The sequence below is a fragment of the Mus musculus genome, chromosome 5 (assembly GCF_000001635.26).
Source record: "Mus musculus strain C57BL/6J chromosome 5, GRCm38.p6 C57BL/6J".
Lineage (NCBI taxonomy): Eukaryota > Metazoa > Chordata > Mammalia > Rodentia > Muridae > Mus > Mus musculus.
The window spans coordinates 108,516,329-108,530,767 of NC_000071.6; the positions used below are offsets into that span (position 1 = coordinate 108,516,329).

General features: G+C 49.1%; 1 protein-coding gene and 1 pseudogene across 1 annotated transcript in view; one reads left to right on the forward strand and one right to left on the reverse strand.

Annotated features, from left to right (window-relative positions):
• Gm10086 (predicted pseudogene 10086) lies at positions 781-1,242 on the forward strand (annotated as a pseudogene).
• Cplx1 (complexin 1) overlaps positions 2,226-14,439 on the reverse strand; it is a 31,474-nt gene continuing 19,260 nt past the window's right edge. Inside the window, exons 3-4 of the mRNA NM_007756.3 lie at positions 9,064-9,239; positions 2,226-3,998 (exon numbers count right to left, since the gene is read on the reverse strand). Of these exons, the coding sequence (NP_031782.3) occupies positions 3,801-3,998; positions 9,064-9,239 (374 nt within the window). The 3' untranslated portion in view covers positions 2,226-3,800. The remainder of the gene's footprint in view (positions 3,999-9,063; positions 9,240-14,439) is intronic.

A 14,439-nucleotide genomic window follows, 5' to 3' on the forward strand; every position in this document is an offset into this window, starting at 1 on the left:
GCAGGAAGGAGGGAGAGAATGGCTCCTGCCTCCTATCTTCTTGGTTTATGTGTCACCTCCTCTGACAGCCACCACACCACTTACGAGTATCATCAGTTCCTGATCCCGCTGTTCAGCACCCATTTCCCTTCAGACAGAAGTCACCAGTCACAGTAAGTATTTAACACCTCTCCCATCACATACGCACATGCACACACACAAAACTACAGGAGAAGGGACCTCAATTATTCCAGGCCCGAGATGATACTAGAACATAATTCACCAGGATCTGACCCATCATTCCTTGGGTGGCCAACTGATCAAGTTCTCCAGCAGCTAAAACATTCAGGTCATTGTTTAAGTTCAAAAGGAATGCAGACTGGGCTGTGAGGTAGGTAGGACACTGGATGACAGATGGGTAGACTAATGGGTGTCCCTATATGAGCATCCATGCTGGGTGACAGCATGTAGCAAAGACCCAGAGATTTGGGTCTTAGGTACACCTCCAGGAAAAGGAAGTAGCTGCCACCCCAGCAAGTGAACTGTTATCTGGGTCATTCAGTGGTGCCTGGAGGTAGGTGTACAGAGGCAGTTGCAAGGGTGTCACAGGATTTTCTCTGTCCAATTACATTAGTGAAGAGGCCTGTGATTGAACGGGGGGTGGGGGGTGGTGGTGGGTGGGCGGGGCTAAGAGTTGCAGAGACAGAGAGTCTCTCAGAAGGAAGATGGCTACGGACATGTACCCACGTGGCATTTTTCAACCACAAGTAGCTATGATTTCACAAGGTTAGAAATATTGGGACACTTGACCCCTGAACTCACCCGCCCCTTCCTTTTCCTCTTCCGGGGACGTTGCTCAGAGGCACTCAGGATGGTCCAGCGTTTGACATACCGCCGTAGGCTTTCCTACAACACAGCCTCTAACAAAACTAGGCTGTCTCGAACCCTTGGCAACAGGATTGTTTACCTCTACACCAAGAAGGTTGGGAAAGCACCTAAATCCGCATGTGGCGTGTGCCCAGGCAGACTGCGAGGGGTTCGTGCTGTGCGGCCCAAAGTCCTTATGAGACTGTCTAAGACACAGAAGCACGTCAGCAGGGCCTATGGTGGGTCCATGTGTGCCAAGTGTGTCTGTGACAGGATCAAGCAGGCTTTCCTTATTGAGGAGCAGAAAATCGTTGTGAAAGTGTTGAAGGCACAAGCACAGAGTCAGAAAGCAAAATAGATATGCACATTTTTTAAGTAATAAAAATCAAGACTTGAAAAAAAAAGAAATATTGGGATAACGCTTTTATCATCAATTGGCTCTGAAATTATTGTATTGGCATCTTGTAAATTGTGATATTATTGATACATAAATCTGATTAGCTAATTAAGCTTTAAGAGTTTTGATTCTACCCAGGTAATGGGTATTGTGATGTGATGGCTGACTGTGGGGTATGTGGTAGCGAGAGCCAGCAGGCTGTCAGGAGCTCTTGAGCTTAGTTAGGCCCTGCCGGAGAACTGGTGGGTTCATTTTTAAAAAATACTTCCTGCAACACAAGGGATGCTCCCAAGGTAGCAAGAGGAGATACTACTGTACTTGGAGAAAGCATGACCCCTCTAAATCGTACCCACTTTCCCCATTTTGCTCTTCACCTCCACTCACCCCTGCATCCCCAGCAAGAGTGAGACATATGTAGCCTTTCTGCTCAGACTGGCAGGTTTTGTGGACATTCCATGTGTAGAGGAAGCCATAGGACTTCCCACCATTGCTATCTCCTACAAGAGAGGTGTCCCAGAAGGGAGACAGACAAGGACTCTTCTAGGACAAATGTGACCATAGCACCTTAGGCTGGGATGAGCATGAAGCAAAATGGGGTTGAGGTAGGGGCTGATAATGTGCCAGGGGAGAGAGCTGGCAAGACCTATGGTCACTTCTTCCCTATTCAGCAGAGTGGGCAGCCATCCCAGAAGGTGCACTAGTGTTACTGGGAACCAGGACAGCCCCTTGGGGTGGGCAGGGGAACAGGGCTGTGAAATTCCTGGTGGGCCCAAGCCGGGGAAGCAGTACAATCTGGATTCACCAGAGCCTTGAACTGTGAGAAAGAAGGTTTGTATGTTCTGGAGGCTCACTCCAGGCACTGGGGTCCTGAAGGGATCTTTGCCCTCTGGAGAATAAGAGACACCCTGTGTTTGTCCACAGTGTGAGGGAGGGCACCCCCTCCCACACCCAGGTCGAATGGTAGTCTTGGAAGGAATAGCCACACGGTGTGAAATCACTGTTTATTGGCTGTGATTCCCTCAGAGAGAAAATGTGAGGCCTCTGACATGCAGGAGGTGCAGGCACGAGGACAGACAGACAGGTAACACATGGGCTATTCTAAGCTCAGCGCCCGGTGCCCCATGCGCTAGGAACAGGATGCAGGATTGACTCAAGAGAGGGCCATCTGCTCAGAGCTGGCTTCTCAATTCATGAAAACCAGCCAGAGGCGCAGAGAATGGCCCAGGTGAGCAAGGTACTGTGGGCCGAGCATGCTTCATCTCTTTGGGCAGAGGGCATTCTGAATAGTATTGCAGTCTAATTGTTATGGCTTCTCTAAAGAGCTATGTAAGGTCATGAAGGTCAATGCTAAGCCACACACCTGGCCCAAAACTCATGGACACTTAATTCAGTTTTACTGTGGACAGGAAGGGTTATGGGAAGACCAGGCTGGCCTTTCTGTCAAGATAAAACTTACCAAATACAGACCTCATTTACCTGAGATTCAACATATTATGATGTAAATTAAACAAATATGAAGAACAATGGCTGCTGGCTGGGCAAAGGGGGAGTAGTTGGGTCATACTGCCCCTGGGCCACACACAGAACAAAACACCACAGCCCAAGCCCAGGAGCTTGCATTTACCGGCCACTGTCAGCCCTTCAGAGGAGGAATAGTGGAGAGGGTGGGACACTTGATTATGCGGCCCTCTGTCTGCTCTGCACGGGCGGGAATCACCAGAACCCAGGGCTTTTAGGAAGACGGGCATTTGGAGGGTAGGTGTCCAGGGGTAAAGCCAGGAAGATCCTAGGAGACTGCCTGCCCACATGAAGAGGACAGGAGGCCACCAGGGAGAGGTGGGATCAGGGAAAGATGGGACTCTGGAAAGTGCATTACAGACGATGTCAAGGGACTCCAAGTGTGTCTGAGACCACCCGCTCCAAATCTATTGCTGTGTTTCCTCTGGCCATGGAATTCTTAAGCCAAACCTTGCAGAGCAACAGAGAAAGAGACAGCTGGACAAAATATGCAAAGGCTGCTGGGGAAGACTAGGGTGGTAGCTCACAGACAGGAAGACAGAGCGAATGGTCCAGCAGGTCCAACAAGTCCAGAAACTGGGGCAATGGACTCAGGGAAGGGCTGGGGGCCCCAAGCACCCACTGCTCATTCCCCAAGTCCCACCCCACTATGGCTGTGCTCCTGAGTTTAGGCCCTGACTGGTAGCCACCCATCCAGGGGTGGTCAGGGCTGGCCCTCGGGGCCTGACCTTGGGCAGGCTCTGTGGGGATGGTGAACTTAAGATTAGTAAGGAGGGGTCCAACCACCCGAAGGCAAGGATGCACAGCACAGGGGCCTGAGGGTCACACCCTTGCCTGGTGGGGTCAGTGATGGCAGTATGGGGAGGGGTGGCCAGAGGCTCCCGAGGCGCGAGGGGGGACATGGGCAGGATAGATCTAGGACTATGGCTTATTTTTGCGGGGGTAGGGGGGCTGCATCTGCTCCCAACATCCCTTGTTGGGGGGAGACTCCGCGGGGGTCTGTACAGTGGGCAGGGCTCCTGGTGCTGACCCAATATCATTACTTCTTGAACATGTCCTGCAGTGGCCCAGGCAGGTACTTGATGACAGTGTCCAGGATGCTCTCATCTTCCTCCTCTGGCTCATCGCCACAGCCCGGTGGGATAGCCTTCTTGGGTCGAGTCAGGCTGCCTTCCGAGTTGGCCTCCATGGCTGCCTGAGCCTCAGCCTCACGCTCCTCCTTCTTCTTGATGCCATACTGTAAAGGAAAGGGCAGTCAAGGCGGGGCTTGCATACTTCCCTCCCCAGTCCCCAGCCTGGGTGGCACTGATGTAATACCAGAGAAGCCATGTCCTTCCTGCACTGAAGAAACCAACCAGCGTCTCTAAAAGGTGTTATTTATGGCTGAGGAAGACTCCAGCTAGGTTCCAGGCCCATCCTGCTCACCAGGGCTCCAACAGTGATCCCACTCAGGTTTTAGAAGAAACACACAGAAGATGGAACAATTAAGAGGTGCCTGAAGGACACATGGGATGTGAAAGAGAAAGAAAAAAAATCTGGGACTGCGTGGAGAGAAGTTGAAAGCGCTTACTGCTCCTCTGGAGTAACCCAAGTTTGATTTGCGGTGCCAACGTCAGGCAGTTTATAAATGTCTGTAACTCCAGCTCCAAGGAATTCAAAGCCTCGGACCACTTCAGGAACCTGTACTGACGTGCACATACCTACACCGTAGACACATGCCCTACATGTAATTATTAAAAAATAAATTTGAGGGATGCTACAAGGGAGGAACAGGAGCGGCAGGAGGGTGGAGAAAATCACAAAACATACTTTGTTTATAATGGCTTCTAACACAATGACGATTTAAAAAACAAAAATATTATATTAAAAAAAGAGGTAAATGAGACCGTAGAGGTAAGAAGAGGCTGCTCTGTAGGATGCCTTGGTGGAGACTATCCTGGGACACCTCCCCCTCCACAACACTCACTAATCCTCTTTCTCCAGCCCCTTTTACTGCAGACCAACCCTCCTGGAAGCCTGAGGGCATATAAACCCAATAAACTCACTGCTTCCCACCGCCACCCCCACACTTGTGAGGGAACACAGAGACTCCTGACATCTGCTCTGCCACCAGCCTGCCCCACCCCCACAAAGAGAGGGCATACTCCATCTCCAGATGGGGGTCTGCCCAGGTGCTTGTCCTTTATCAAAGGTACCTTCCCTCTCTCTTGGTGGATTCCAGTGTAGAGGATGCAGCAGCTAAATTCAATCAAGGCCAGAGGACCCAAGGATCCCTTGTTGGCTTTTAGTCTAGGCTCCGCCCCACAGTTACCTGGCAACAGCCAGGTATGCCTAACTCACAGTAAAAAGGGCCTCTTGCCCCCCTTTTCTCTCTCTTGCCCTCTTGCTCTCTCCTCTTGCTCCTGCTCCCTCTCTTTTTCCACTCCCTTCCACCTCTCTCTCACATGCTCATGGTCAGCTTCTACTCCACCTCTCTCTCTCTCTCTCTCTCTCTCTCTCTCTCTCTCTCTCCCTCTCTTGCTCTCTCTGCCTTTCTCTCAACTCCCCCTCCCCATGCCCTGAATAAACTCTATTCTATATTATACCAATGTTGAGTAGATGGTTCCTCAGGGGGAAGGGATGCCTCAGCATGGGCCCACAGAGAACCTCCTTCCCTGACACCATACCATACTTCCACTAAATATATTCCTTCTTCCTATCTTTTTATAAAACACAACCTCCCTAATAAATAAAAGGGCTCATCTCTGCTTCCTCAGTCATCCCTCCACACCCTTAACATATCTGAGAATATAGGCCTTGATGACCAGGGGGTGAAGCATGGCAGGGGGACAGTCATTTCCCCAGGACCTGCTAGTGCTAGAGAAGTGCTAGGTCAGCTGGCATGAAAGGCATACAGCATAGGCCCTCTCCACGGCTGCAACCTGGCATTGGTCTCACTGCAGATCAGCTACTGGGAAAACCTCATCTACACAGACAGAGCCCCTGTGCTGCAGAGGGAGAACATGTGGCTCAGTGTCCTGTGGGATAGTGCGTGGGCCAGAAGAGATGTCTCCAGAAACTAGGTCAGACCAGAGCAAGTTTCCTTCCAGCCTGAGGAAGAGCTGCAGGAGTAGGCCAGGTGAGGTCTGTTGGCAATCAGAGAGGCTGAGCTACCTCTGTGACTATTGCCGTGGTTATGTTCCTGAAGGCTAGTCTGTCCACTGAGGATCAAGGTCACTCTGAGGCTACAGCCACACTGAGCTCTCTTAGGGAACGTCCTGGTTATTCTGCCAGAGGATGCCATCTAGACTATGTCCCAGAGCCAGACTCAGGTGCTGTGGCCTGTGCTGATCTTCTGGACTCCAGGAATAAATGCCAACCTAACCCAGGCCAGGTATCCATTGTGTCAGGTGTCCGGAAGCATCAGCCCAAGGACAGGGCCACGGGAAGTAACAGTCAGGTATGCTAGAAGGCACACCTTTCCGAGGCAGGTGAAGATGCCGAAGGGCTGGATTAAGGGGGTTTCACGTATAGGAGACAACAGAAGACCTAAGATCACTGTTAAGTAAAGGCTATGAGTGCTAAGAGCCAACAGCTCTGGCCAGTCTCCACCTGCACAGCTTTCATCACCATACAGGCGGAGAGAAGCCAGGTGAGTACAGAACTGTGGGTGCAGAAACATGCCAGCTCTACACCTGGGCCTTGTCCCCTCACCAGAAGAAAGGTTCTGACTCAACAGACAGTTCACTGTGGGCGGCTGGAAGCATACACAAAGCATGTAGTACATATGCAAACCTGGAGGTGTGTGTGGAAATCTGGCTGTGTGCACAAATAGGTGGTAGAAATAGATACTGGATGGTGGGTTTGCAAATCAAACTCTGCTTAGATGGCTTCCTAATGGATATGGATACTTCTCCAGGAACCGCCCCACCCTGGGACAATCCTGAATATCCATGCCCAGTTCTTTAGATGGGTTACCAGGAGCCTCACACCATGAGGATATGAAAACTGACCCCATTCTTAGTCTCTTCCTCTCCCCCTTATCACTGAGGAGCCTTGGAACACTGCTCAGCTCTCTCTCTCTGACCAAGGCTCAAGACACTAGGGGTACACATAGCCCAGGGCGAGGCTGGGGATCCAGTTCTAGTGGGTAGCAGGGACTGCCCAGTGAGGGCTCAACCAGACCAGCAGGATGTACACCTATGGGAGCTGGGGAGATGGAGCAGCAGCAGTGAAGGCCCAGGAGTCAGGACTGATAGCTTCTGGGGTGGCCAGGCAGTGATATAGAAGTAACCGGATGTCTGGAAACATGACAGCTTCCATACCATCCTGTCAGCATGGGATGATGTGGGGTGGGGCCCAGTGCATCTGGGAGTGCCTGGGGCTTTGACCCTACAACTTTCCCCTCTTGGGCTCACCCTTTTTATCTGCACCAGAGGGGCCTCTTTTAGGGGATCACTTGGATATTCTGCATTTCTTTTCCCTAATCAGCCAGGCATAGGCTGTTGAACTTTCTGAAGCGGTGGCTACCAACCTTCCTAATGCTGTGACCCTTTAATACAGTCCTTCATGTTGTGGTGAACCCCAACCATAAAATCATCTCATTGCTACTTCATAACTGTAATTTGCTACAGTTGTGAAATGCAATGTAAATATTTGTGTTTTCCAATGGTCTTAGGGGACTCCTGTAAAAGGGTCATTGGATCCCTCAAGGGGTCTCAACCCACATGTTGAAATACTGTTTTGAAGAACAAATTTCTTCACAGTTTCTAGGGAAATGTGTAAAAACAGAGCAGTGGATAAGGTACCCTGTCTTCTTTGAGTCCCAATTTTTTAAACACACCGAGAGGTCAAAGCTTTGTGGGTAGGGTGGTATTTGGCAGGAACTTCCTGAGGGGGACTGAACCAAGCACAGGACTCTCCTGGACCAAAAACCCAGCCCCAACCCTGAACTTGCCAGAGCCACTGCACACTTGGGCATCTAGCATAGCACCCTACTCCAACCTTGTTCTGGTCCCTCTTAACTCTACCTAGGGAGGGACCTCTGTGGCTCTCAGCTCTCTTTTGCTTTTCTTTCCGTCCCTCTAAGCCCTCCATTTAGCATCACTGTCTGTCTGTCAGTCTCTAACTCTCTATCCATCTCTCATGTTCATCCTCACACCTCTTGATACATTACAATTAATTTTGGGGTCTGCTACCATGTCACTCACATGATCAATAGCACATCTTGCTAACCACAATAAGTGACTCACTGGCTGTGGAAGGTAGGGGCAAAGCAAACTGAGCAAGCACCTTCTACAAGACCCAGGAAACTGCCCAGTGACAGCGCTTCAAGGCAAATGTCAAGTGCATAGCCCAGATCCCATAAACAGCACTCTACAACCAAGTGTGAAGGGAGGGTATTCTAGGGCTTACCTCGGAGGCCAAATATGGGCAGAGAGGGGAGGCCAGCTACACATTTGGCCCTTTGTGAGATCAAGGACCCAATGTCTCCAGCCACCTACTGGCCATCTCCCGCTATCCATCTTAGGAGTTACAGCTTCCTTCCCTGTGTGTCACAAAGATCTGCCCCAACCACAGACACATCAACAGAGAACCTGGTGTGGATGTACAGGCAGGAAGGGGGACCTAGAACCTAGGATGTCTGCTCCCCAGCTTAGCATCTCAAGTCCAGGACTGGAGGATTATGTGACCTACTCCCTGCTCCCCACCTACCCACCCAAGCCTGCTGAACCATCCCCACAGGGCCTGGAAGGATCTCAATGACTCGTTTCTTCCCATGGCCTGGCGCTTCCCTTCTGGAGTGGGCAGGAACCATTCTCTTAAAAGAGGTGGCTGTATGTGGTCCTCAATTCAGGATTCCACATGGGTCCTCAGTTTTTCCACTATGAATAGGAGGCACAATGCTCTCTGACTGCCCTACTACCTGCAGAGACAGTCACAAAGGTGACTGGGAACAGGGAGGCTACCACCCATCCACCCTGTTTAAGTCCAGGAAGCAAAGGTAAAGGGGAACTTCTGGCCCTGATTTTCCTGACCCACAAAGACTCCCAGCTCAGCCAATCCCCATTCCTCTCTTAGAGTCTTCTTTCTGGGCAGGGCCAAAGCTCCAGGAGAACAACCAGTCCTGACATGAGGAGTAGGAAAGGGCAGCCCTCAGAATGACCCCCAACCAGATTCAAACACCTATAGTCCCCCAACAGTGCAGTCCCCAAGGTTTAGATCCCTGAATTAGGAGTGAAAGGGGAGCTGTTAGCCAAGGAAGGAGGCTGTTGCCTCTGGTAGGGTTGCTGCCTGCAGTTCTCCTCTTTGCAGTTGCTCACCTTGTCTCTTATACCCTGCCGCATGACCTCACGTTCTGCCTCCATCTTGGCGTACTTTGCTTTGCGCTCCTCCTCTGCCTGCCGCAGTGCCTCCTGCCGCTCTTCCTCCTTCTTAGCAGCATCGGGGTCCTTTTCCTCATCACCCCCAAGCATCTTCCCCATGTCCTTGGTGGCCCCTGGGAATAACAGCAGAGATCAGGCAGCATCATTCTGGGTTCCTAGTCCCTTCTGCTGGCCGTGAGTCCAGTAGTGCCCATCCCTTGAGAGAAGTGAATGTGTTGGTTTTTGTCTGTGTATTTACCCACACACACACATACACGCACGCACGCGTGCACATGCACACACACACACATATAGTGAGTGGTTGTGTTGTAGTTGCATGTTCATCTAGTTATCTGTGTGTATATTCATGCCACTGCACATGTGTGTTTGTGTGCACTGATGTGTCTGCTCATCTATGTGCTCCTGAGGCAGATGTGCATCCTTCCTGAGACCTTTGTCCTGCAGAGGATTGAACCGAAGGTGATGGAAGGGAAATCCAGATGTGCAGATGCATAGATGATGAACAGGCAGGAACAGATTATGATGGGCAATAGTGGCTGCTAAAGTAGGTGACAGGCATGTACCCATAACCCAGGCTGAAGGCACTGCTTATCTTCAGCACCAAGCCCTAATTGCCCCTATGCTAGGTACCACTTTTCTCATGAGTTCCTGAGTCACAGGCCCTACAGAAACCACCCCAAACGCCCTTGCAGCTTAGCCCATAGGGCATAGGCTATAATTACATACCAATGGGTGATCCTTAGCCCATTGTACCCAGACACCAGTGACACTCAGGAAGGGGACCTGGCAAGCCTCAAAAGATCTCAGAGTGGGGTGCTGGTTCATGGAGTTTTGTGTCTCTGGGGTACCTGCCAACCCTACACACCATGACAATCAAGAGCAAAGCCAGCTGTTCTCTTTTTTGTGCATGATGCCCTCTGACCATATCTGGGAGGCTGGTGGACCCAGGATAAGAAGGCAGAGTCTCTTCAGTAATGTGGGACAATGGTACTGGGCACTAACTTCTGAGCCTTGCTCTTCAGGTGCCTGAAGAGCCAGGCGTTCTCTTGAGAGCCAGAGATATTTTGGCTGCCTGAAACTCTAACACAGGTAATAGGGTATAAGGAGACCAAAGACATCTTTTTGTTGATGTCAGGATGGAGACAGAGAGCAATCTTGAAAGAGTCTTTTGCTAACAGAGCAGATCAATGAATCTAAACTGAAAATTATGAGTGTCATGGTCGGTTTTCAGTTATAGCTAGAAACTTGCCAAGGAGACCCTGGGTCATGAAGTAATCTTCCAACAATTTTACAGGTAACTCACTAGAATCTCTCAGCCTCTAGCACAACTGTCTCTGGCAGGTGTTGAGGCAGGCAAGGACAAAGCTCGCAATCCTGGCTGCTTTCATGTAAAATTTATATTCTTACTAGAGCAAGCTAATTCACACTTAAGTGAGAGACCCATAATTATTTCTCCCTCTGGGAAGGTACTGGCATTCTAAAACAGAAAGAACTGAATCTAGTGTCTGTCTCCCTAGAGCAGTGGTTCTCAACCTGTGGGTCAAGATCCCATGGGGACTGAATGATCCTTTTGTAGAATCACCTAAAAACATTGGAAAACACAGATATTTACCTTATGATTATAACAGTAGCAATGTTACAATTATGAAGTAGCAATGATAATAATTTTGTGGTTGGGGGTCACCATAACATGAGGAACTGTATTAAAGCCCACAGCATCAGGGAAGTTGAGAACCATTGACCTAGAGGAAGATGAGCAGTCTCTGGGGTGTAACAGTGGGGGCTTTGTGGCTTGTAGCTGCCTGTTTAGGCCTGTCCCCCACCCCACCCATCACATAGGATGGAATGGAAATTATTTACTGAGTGGTAACTCTACGCCACTATGGAGCTAAGTGCCTGTTGGGTCTTCCCTGGACCTTCCTTACACGCCAGGGATTCCTGATTGGAAGGAAAATCTACTTTAGACATTGCACATCTGAGCATTCAGACTACAGAGGCAGCAGCTCTTGGAGGCTGGGTGACCCCAGGCCGTGGTCCATGCACATGGTGGCATTCACACACCCATGTTGACAATTAAATATGGGTATGTACATGCACACACATATGAGAAGGGTTTTAATAGATCTTCTTACCAAGGAATGAATATATATACATTCTTTTAATTCCACCATGCTTTTAATTCCAGAACTTGGGAGGCAGAGACAGGAGGATCTCTGAGCTTGAAATCAGCCTGATCTACAGAGTTCCAGGACAGCCAGAGCTACAGAGTAACACCGTCTTGAAAACAAACAAAACCAACCAACCAAACCAAACAATTAACAAACAAACCAAAAAGTTAACCCAGTGTAAGACTGGAAGAGAGGATCCATAGAGGAAATCCGAGCTGATATGGAAAACAACAGCGAAGGAGGATGTGCTTATTACATCACACGGGTGTGACATCACATCACACGGGTGTGACATCACATCACACGGGTGTGACATTACATCACACGGGTGTGACAGCAGCACTTCTGTTCTTCATGAGATAAATAAATAAACTAACAATAATGAGCATGGCATCTTAAGAAGACACGGTGCTCTGTGTCTCCACTTCTCTTGCTGTTCACACCATCTTCTATCTAAAACACTTAGGTTATTCCAGCAAAAACTGACCAGCACTAACTACAGAGAAGGATGGCAAGAGATGACGTTTACTTAATGCCAGTTGTTTTGTCCCCAAGCTACCCAATGGCAGCTGGACACACATAGGAGAGGGCTTGCATTTACAATGTTGGAAACAAACTGCATTTGACAAAGAAATCTATAGAATCTGTGAATGATGGTGCTATCCATTTAAGCTTCAAGGTTTGTGGAAGACCAACCATGTCCCTGCCGGGCAAGCTTACTGTGAAGATAGTGACCTACTGTGGCGTGCATTTGCATGCTGTTTGGATTGAATCTCTGACCTAGACTTTGGGGTATCTTAAAATTCTTGATAAATGTGAGGTTCTGGCGGCACAATGAATGACAGAAAAAATAAAAATAACAAGCCTGAATTAGTGATGTACACCTGTGGTCTTAGAACTTGAGAGGTGGAGGCAGGAGGATCATGATTCTAAGCCCAATCTTAACTAAATCATGAGTTTGGGGGCAGCCTGAGCTACATGAGATCTTGGATCAAAGCAGAATAAAACAAAACAAAAAAGAATGAAAACACACCCTCTCCAGAGTCCTAGGGAGGCCAAGAGAGTAACAGATAGTTCCAAGGTGCTTGTGTTGTGGATGCTTTAAATGTCATTGTATCCACTTCTGGAGAAGGTGCACACTGAGTCCTTGGAGAAAGGGGGTTCATGACAGAGGCTTGGGAAAGCAGCCAGACACAATTACATACACCCTTCTACCTAGCCATCTCACTCTAGCCTTCTGACAGAAATGGATCTTTGTTGAGTCATGAGCCCACAGATGTCCATTACCCTGGCACGAGGCTAGAGACAAGGATGTTTTGGGCATGTGGTCACATGACTAGGTAACATATGTGGCACACCCAGGAGAGGATGATCAGGGTCCTAGAGGAGGTTGAGGGGCTGCCCAGTGCACTATAATATGTCTGCTCTGTGCAGAAAAAGACATCACAGTCTACAAGGAGAACAAGGAGAAAGCTCCACGGGCAAAGATACCCATGATTTCACAGTTCTTTGAAAAAAATACAAGAGGCTACATGTCAGCCTCCCCATAATCCTCACCCCTCTGGAAGCTGTGAGGAATGTTTACCAAGATCCACCAAATGTCAGTCTCCACTGCTGCTCTTGCAGAGGACCTGGGTTTCCAGCACCCGAGTGGCAGTTCACAATTGTCTGTAACTCCAGTTACATAGGATCCAATGCTCTCTTCTGGTCACCAAGGTCACTGAACACACATGGTACACATATGCACTTGTGGGCAAAACACTTACATGTATATAATAAAAAGGCCAAGTACAGAATTACCATATGGCCCAGTAATTTTACCAGTGAGTGCATACACAAAAGTGTCAAAAGCAGGAACTCAGACAGATATTTGTCCACCATTGGTCTGAACAGCGTCATTCACAATATCCAGGAGGCAAAGCCACAGGCATCAGCCCACAGGTGAATGAAGAAAGAAAAGAATGTGTCTGTCTATATCTTACATCTTGTTCAGCCTTAAAAACAAAGGAGGTTTTAGGTGAAAGTGGACAGGGTGAGGGGGAAAGTTGGGGTGAGAGGGGAACCTGATCTGGTATTGGGTGAGGGAAAAGGACTGAAGCCCTGAGGGCCAGCAGAAAGAATGGAAACAGGCAACCTCAGGAAATAGGAGGTTTGGGTGACCCCCCCTTCCCAGAATTCACCAGAGATCTGGGAGGTGAGAGACTCCCAGGACTCAAAGGGAGAGATCTTAGATGAAACAGTAGGAAGAGGGAACTTATACTCGAGCAGGAAGACAGGATATCAAGTGAGTCACATTTCTGACCCATAATTGTTCCTGCCTGAAAGAATTACAGGGATGGAAATGGAGAGGAGCCAGAGGAAAAGAAGGTCCAGTGATAGGCTCAAAGTGGGATTCAGCTCAAGGGAAGGTCCCAAAGCATTATACTATTACTGAGGCTATGGAGCACTCACAAAAAGGGATCTATCATGACTGCCCTCCAAAAAATCCAACAAGCAGCTGAAAGAATCAGATGCAGATATGTGCACCCAACCAATGGACAGAAGCAGCTGACCCCTGTTGTTGAATTAGGGAAGGCTGAAAGAAGCTGAGGAGAAGAGCAATCCTGTAGGAGGACCATCAGTCTCAATTAATCTGGACCCCTAAGATCTCTCAAACACTGGGCCACCAAACAGGCAGCATACACCAGCTGATATGAGGCCCCCAACACACATACAGTAGAAGACTTCTGTGTCTGTGTTCATTCAGAGATGATGCACCTAACCCTCAAGAGACTGGAGGCCTGGTGGGGGTGAGCTTAGAGGTCTGGTGGGGTGAGGGTTGGGGGCATCCACATGGAGACAGGGTGGGGTGGAAAGGAGGTGTGGGATGTGGAGCAGTCAGAGGGTGGATGGTGGGAGCAGGGAATGGAATATGGAGTGTAAAAAATAAAATAAAAACAATAGTTTACAAAACAAAACAAAAACAAAGGAGGTTTTGACACAAGGCATCATGGAGAAACTCTGGGGACATTATACTGAGTTAAATGAGCCAATCACAAAGGACAGCTGCTGTGAAGTCCTTAGAGCACTCAGATCCATGGAGCGGGAAACAGGAAGTAATTTGGGGGCTGGGAGACAGAGAGAACTAGTGTTTTCCCGGAACAAT